This window comes from Macrotis lagotis, chromosome 4, assembly GCF_037893015.1.
Source record: "Macrotis lagotis isolate mMagLag1 chromosome 4, bilby.v1.9.chrom.fasta, whole genome shotgun sequence".
Taxonomy (NCBI): Eukaryota; Metazoa; Chordata; class Mammalia; order Peramelemorphia; family Peramelidae; genus Macrotis; species Macrotis lagotis.
Window position 1 is genome coordinate 220,911,340 of NC_133661.1, and position 7,360 is coordinate 220,918,699.

At 37.4% G+C, this 7,360-nt stretch overlaps 1 protein-coding gene across 1 annotated transcript; it reads left to right on the plus strand.

Annotated features, from left to right (window-relative positions):
• The first annotated feature begins 1,582 nt into the window (after positions 1–1,582).
• Positions 1,583–5,052, plus strand: LOC141520317 (cathepsin G-like). The gene is made up of 5 exons (XM_074232053.1): positions 1,583–1,640; positions 2,191–2,341; positions 3,583–3,718; positions 4,010–4,264; positions 4,880–5,052. Exons 1-5 carry the CDS (start codon positions 1,583–1,585, stop codon positions 5,027–5,029), a joined length of 750 nt encoding a protein of 249 aa, XP_074088154.1. The 3' UTR covers positions 5,030–5,052.
• Positions 5,053–7,360: the final 2,308 nt, after the last annotated feature.

The following is a 7,360-nucleotide window of genomic DNA, read 5'->3' on the forward strand; positions in this document are numbered from 1 at the left end:
AAATCAAAGAAAGAGAAAAGGACTTATATGGTGGGCAAAAATTGAAAACTAAGGATTTGTCCTTTTGTTGGGGGGAGATAGCTAAACAAACTTTAGTACATGAATGTCATAGAATATTATTAATTCATAAAAGTAATGAAATGAACAATTTTTAAGGAATCTGAGAAGACCTTAATAAACTGATGAAGAGTGAAGTAATGGAAATAGAAATACAATTTCTGTAAAGATAGTAACATTATAGAGAAAAAAAACTTTGAAAGACTTCAGTACTTGGATTGAACAAGATAAATCAAGAGTCCAAAAGAATGTAGATGAAACATTACTTATCTTCTGAGATAATGAACTTAAAAGCAAAAAAAAGAAACATGCTCTTTCAGGAATGGCTAAAATGGAAACTTATTTTACTGTACTATACATCTACATAAAAAAGGAACTTTTAGTGTTTGAAATTTACTCAATGAAGGAAGGGTGATAGATAAAATTCATTAATTTTTTTAAAGTTTTTTTAAAATGCATTAATTTTTAAAAAAAATACTTGGTAATTGAAAAAAATGAACTTAATACTGATTTAAAAAAGTGGTAAAACCAGAACCCTCATTGGCATTGTCAGAATTACTCTATAGAATTCTTCAATACTAAATAGAGTAGATTTAAAATAAAAAACAATTGAGTAATACAGTTGATAGAGTGCCAGGTCTGAAGTTAGGAAGACATTTTTGTGAATTCAAATCTGTCCTCAGAAATTTTCTAATAATATGGCCCTGGGCAAGCCACTTAGCTCTATTTGCCACAAGTTTCCTCATCTATCAAATGACCTGGGTATAGAAATGGCAAACCACTCCTGTATTTTTTCCAAGATAACCTCAAATGGCATCATGAAAAATCAGACCTAACTGAAAAGACTGAACAACAACAACAAATTGAAAGCAAAGCTAAGGCCAATATAATTTATAATATTGGGACTATTAAATTTTTAATATTTGTATCTAGCAGTGTTCTTACAGAGAACATAGGTTAATAAATGTTTAAAAATATACATTTTAGAAGTTAATATTTATGATAATATGAAATAAAGTCTGAAAGAAAATGAAAATGGTAGAAGGTAAAGGTTACAGATGGAAGAGTTAATCTTGGTAAGAAAGTTGGTTGAAATTTTGAGTGATGTTAAAGTGCTGAGAAACCTATTATGCATGTAAAAATTACTTACTGGGTCAAATACTATCAGTTCACTAAGATGAGTGAAACAGTTCTCTGCTTCAAAAAGTTTCTATCCCTGCGAATCTACCCTGCCTCCTTCCCAGAACCCTACATTCTGAAGGCAAAAGTGATTAACAACGACTTATTGAGACTTTGATTGAAATTTTGCTTGTTTGAACATTTCTGTTTTCTTCTAAGCTACAGAATTGTATCTTTTAAATGGTTTTGTGATTGTGAACAGATGCCTAGTTTAGACATATATGGACTCAACCAGGAAGACTGTGAGGTCATTTGAGCTCCTCCTCTCCTTCCTCCTGAAAAGGCTATAAAATCTGTGGATTTGGGGATAAAAATAATATCTGCTTTGGAGATCCTCTATGGCAAGATGCATTTCCTGTTCCCTCTCTTAGTGACATTGCTTCAATCTCCTGATGCTAGAGCTGGTGAGTTTTCCTCTCTCCCATCCTAAAGAGTTTAAATCTGGAATAAAAAAGCCTCTGTCCTTCCTCTACTAAGTACCTAATCCTTCCACCCCAATTTAGATCCCTGGCTTCAAAACTGATCACTGAGTATTGGTCTTTTACCATCCCCAGGGTCAAGTTGATATCACCTCAAATAAAAAGTAGGCAATATTAGATAAAGATTTTTCAAATGTCCTTGAGTCTTTGGTTAGCTAAAAAATTATTCCTGCCATTTTAATCTTTAGGTTTTTGAAGTAGTATTGGTTGTGACAAGTGAATGATATCTCCTTTTTAATGGGGAAAAAGAGGGAGACAGGGAGGGAGCCTCATACTAAGAACAACCAGAGAACCCAGGAGTCCAAGATCTCATTCCTTTAGATTCTCCTGTAGAACCTGACATTCTTCTCCCTTTTCAAAGCCTTCTCCCAGGTCCAGATTGATCATCTGTTTCCCTTGTTCTAGCTTCCTGGAGAAGCCAGGAAAATGAGGACAGGCCTCCACTAACACTCACAATGGACTTTTTTTTCTATAGGGGAGATCATCGGGGGCAAGGAGGCAAAGCCTCATTCTCGGCCTTACATGGCATATCTGACATTCAGAAATGAAAGTGGATTCAGGATGACATGTGGTGCTTTTCTGATTCGAGAGGACTTTCTGCTGACAGCAGCTCACTGCTGGGGAAAGTGAGTCATCAGTTCGAGATCCCTCCCTTTTTCCTTTGACAGTCTTGTAGGATCTGAATGGGGCAGCAGATTATTGAGGAGAGATCCCACAAGGTATGCTCCCCTGACCCCAAAGTCCCATCCCTTCACAAAGAAGGAACTTCTGGAGCTCTCCAGAAATTAACCTGACAACTGTCAACATCCTGTAGCCTTGACGTATAGGGAGGCTGGTGGTCCAGTATATGTGGTGTCCTAAAGACTGGGAAGGGGATTATTGTTAAAGAAATCTTTCCTTTTGAGGGTAACAGAGGTGTAGAAAGGAAGGAAATGAGTATTTATAGTATGCCTATTATGTGATGGGACTGTATCAGGTGTTTTACAATTATCTAATTTGATCCTGTGTGAAGTAGATTATCCTGCTGTTATTCCCATTTGATAGTTGAGGAAAATGAGTCACACTTTTCCAGGGTCACATAGTTATTAAATGCTAGAGGTCCAATTTGAACTAGAGTTTTCCTGACTCCAAGTCCACTACTTTAGCACAAGTTGTCTAACTGACTAACCTTCCATAGAGCATGAAATTCTCAGTAGATTCAATTTTTTTTGCATTTGGGATTTATCTTTTGGCTCAGAGGGGTAACTCATCAACCTCTTGGCTTAAATTCAATAAATCAGGAAGTTTATTGCTGAGGAAGAAGAAACCAAGATCAGGGAGGGCCCTGTCTGGAGAAACCAAGTCTGGATCTACCTCCAGCTCTTCTATGAGTACTTCTGGCACCAGCACCTAGTCTTGTGACATAATGATCAAAATTCATAAACCTTCAAACTTTTCTTAGGGCCATGCATGGTCCTGAGAGTCATTGAACCTTCACAGTGTTCAGAGGTAACTCTAAGGGGGAGGACATTCAATAATACAACTTCAGTTCTTTCCTTTCTGGACTTCTTTCACTTTGGTGGTGGCAGCTTCCAGGTCTTTTTTCCTCTGCTCAAGTTTGTTCTGGGGTATCAGGGATCATGGGATCACGGATCATTTCTAGAAGTAGAAAGGACCTCATTGGTTACCTCCTTTGACAGATGAAGAACCTGAGGTCCAGAGAAGTTTATTGACTTGATCAAAGTTAGTAGACGTAGACTTGGGATGAACATTATTATTCTTTGAGTGAAAATATGGCTTTTATTTCATATCACTAGGCTGTGTGTCTCTCTGACAACTCTCCAAGAATTTCACACCTGAGACTCTCTCTCCCTTATCTTCCTTATAGGTCAATGAACATTATTCTGGGGGCACACAACATCAAGAAGTCAGAAAAGACCCAACAACGGATTCCTGTTTTCAAAGCTATTCCCCACCAGCAATATGACAAGAAGACCTTCAAAAATGATATTATGTTGCTTCAGGTACTGTGCCCTTCAGGATTTATATCCTTTGAGTCACTAGAAATGAAAATCTCTGAGTCTTCTAATTAGAGAGTCTTCTTTCTACCCTTTCATGCTTTCTTCATTTCTTTAATAGCCAAGAAAGGTGTTGTTCTAGTGGGTTCTTAGGACTGCGTATCTGGGAGGGGGTAGGAAGGAAGAGGCACATGCCTGGCTCTGTGTGTATGTGTGTGTGTGTGTGTGTGTGTGTGTGTGTGTGCTTTCTTGGGGAGGGAAGTGAAGAGAACTGGAATCTCGTTCTCTCTGAGACAGCTGAAGAAGGTCAGGCTGAACAAAGAGGTGGACTTCTTGCCTTTGCCTGGGAAGAAGGATTGGATAAAGCCTGGGAAGAGTTGTACTGTGGCAGGCTGGGGGAAGACACTTGAGAAAAGAATGTCAGACACACTGCAAGAAGTGGAGATAAAAGTGATAAAGGAGCAGGAGTGCATGGAAATATATCCCCAAAACTACAACTGGTTTACTCAGATTTGTGCTGGAGATCCTAAAGAACAAAGGGCTGCTTTTAAGGTATTTTAATGTCACTACTCATTTGAAAACTATTTTGAAGTCACCCAGGAGAGCTCAGAATCTGGAATATAAATGATTTTCATAGGGAAATGGGATGATTCATAATATACCAGTTTCCAAAGCCAATTGGAGTTCAGGACCCTTACTTGCTATATGACACTGAGGAAATCATTTAATACTCTTAGGGTCAGTTTTCTCATCTGTAATATGAGGATAATAATAGCACCTGTCTTCTAGAATTATTGTGAGGATAAAATGAGATACTTGTAAAGCTTTTTGGGAACCTATTATTATTATTGCTCTTCTGTTATCGTGATTATTACTATTGTTGATGTTATCCTTCTTCCTTGAGCACATGATTGTTCAAATGTCTACGTTTGAGCAACTTCATGTGCAATTTCATGTGAAATAACTTTTTGGAAGAATGTGACAGTTTGAAGGTGTTTTTATAAATTGAAAGGGGCAACTAGAGTCTAAGAGGACTGGGAGATACTCACATCTCTCCAAATCTGGTGGAGGTCAGTCAGTACCTTGGTTTTTCTTTGGATATGAGAAAAATTGATGAGTGAAGAAGAAAGAACTCTGAATAACAGCCCAAGTTTCTATGCCTTTTAGGGGGACTCTGGAGGACCTCTTGTGTGTGACAGCGTGGCCCAGGGCATTGTCTCCTATGTTTCTTCCTGTGGGAGGAACCCTCATGTCTACACTCGAATCTCCAGCTTCTTACCATGGATAGAAAAAACAATGAATGCTCAAAAGTACTGAGCCATGGTCTTGCTCCCAAGACTGGATCATTCTCTTTGGTGACTCCTGGATACAGAGTCAAAAGCCAAGAGGAATGTTTGGGGGAAAAATAAGTAATTTTAATAAAAGAACAGGTTTTAGTAATTTGTGAACATGGTCAATTCTAACTCTTTATCTTTTTGTTCATTTTTACCTCTATAGCCCCTTACCCTCAGATGTGTTCACATAGTTTTAAAATGGTATAACTTGAAAAATCTTAGAACTCACATAATCTAAGTCCCTCATGTTATATTAGGTGATACAAAAACCTTCATGGTAATGTATCTTACCATTAATATTAAGAATAAGTTTAGGGGCAGGGCTAGAGAATTTATGAAATGTTATCTCTCCACCTGCAAAAGAAACCCTGTCCTGTTTTTGATTAGATTCTGTCAACAGTCAGCTTCCTTGCCACATGATTGTTAGTCACCTACCCTTCATCTTTCACTGCTACTACCAGGGTACTTTGTCTATGATTCAGTCATGATATGTCACTCATAAAGGGCTTGTTTATTTATCAGAAAGGGAAGGGAATAAAAAAGGACAGAAAAGGAAGGAAAGGGAAGGGAAAAGAAACAAAGGAAGGAAAAGGAAAATAAAGGATGGGAAAGGAAGAAAAGGAAATAAGTTTTTATTAAACACTTTATTCCAGGAAAGTTAGAGAATTATTTATTTTAATCCTTACAACAACTTTCTCAGGCAAGTACTATCATTGTTGTATCAATTCCATTTAACAGATGTGGCAGACAGGTTAAGTTATTTGCCTTAAATCAACCAAGTTGCAAATATCTGAAGCTAGATTTGAATTTCAGCCTTCCTGACTTCCATCATCAAGTTGCTTCTATTAGGCACTTCCAATCATTTTACTTCTCCTTATTTTTATTTTTATGTTTAAATTTTTTTTTGCAAGGCAATGGGGTTAAGTGACTTGCCCAAGGTCACACAGCTAGGTAATTATTAAGTGTCTGAGGCCAAATTTGAACTCAGGTCCTCCTTATTCCAGGGCCTGTGCTTTATCCACTGTGCCACCTAGCTGCTTCCTCTCCTTATTTTTATTGATGCTGGAGTCCTTCATATTCATTGTTTAATTTAGTACACCTTGTACAAAATACATAAAAAAACTTTGCAAAATCTTTTTTCTGAGTTCTCTTTTTTAAAAACAGCAATAAACATTTCTGATGTCAAAAAGGACAATACATTAATTATGGATTTGTGAAGTGATAGACATCTCTCTTATTCAATCTTAAAATGAAAAAAAATCTTGAAATTGTCATTTATCAAACCTAAATTGTATAAAAATTTATTTTTAAGAATTAAAAATTTAGGGGTGGCTAGGTGGTGCAGTGGATAAAGCACCAGCCCTGCAGTCAGGAGTACCTGGGTTCAAATTCGATCTCATACCCTTAATAATTGTGTGGCCTTGGGCAAGCCACTTAACCCCATTTACTTTGCAAAAAAAAAAAAAAACCTAAAAAAATAAAAAATTTATCCCATTAGGTTCTTCACAATAAACCCAATTACCACAGAAATTCTAAATACCCCATGAATAAGAAAATGAAGTTTTCTTATAAGTAAGTTCTCTCAAGCCTGTATGAGGACGTGCCTTCCTCACGGATTTACCTTCTCCCCGCCACCCCCCACATGCCATAGGTGATTTGGATGCATTCCAAAGATTCCAGGAGCCAGCCATTCCTTGGAATATAGGTAGTACTGGGGAGAATTGGCTATTCTCACAGTATTGACTTTATTCAAAGTAAAATCTTCCGGCCCCCTATGGCATTTCTTTGAAGTCTTAAAATTGGTAGACTTGTAGACTTTTCCCATATTTCTGTTAAAGGAACTCGGGAATCCCTCCCAACTAAATTAGCAACTAGCCTTCTTTGTTCTTCACTGATAAATACTCTGAGGCTCCAAGCATTGGCAGGAATCTCACCCATGGAGAATATTTTCTGCATGGGGCTTTCTTTCTCTCTCTCTCTCTCTCTCTCTCTCTCTCTCTCTCTCTCTCTCTCTCTTTCCTTCCCAGTCAGGACTCAAGGCTGTTGAAAAGAACTTGAGGTTCCCTCAGGCACGGTCTGTTCAGAGTTGGTGCTCCCCTGAATTGGTGATGTTTTCTTTATCTTTTTCTTCTACTTTGATCATAGTATTACTAACCCTTTGTCTTTTATGTATTATCTGTTATATTAGATGTTTCTGTAATCAATCTCTTCCTTGTGTTGTGTAATTAAAGTATTTTCATTTTTACTGGTGTCAATGAGAGTGTCATTTGCAGGAATGAACCTCATTTAAAAATCACAATACAGGAATATGATA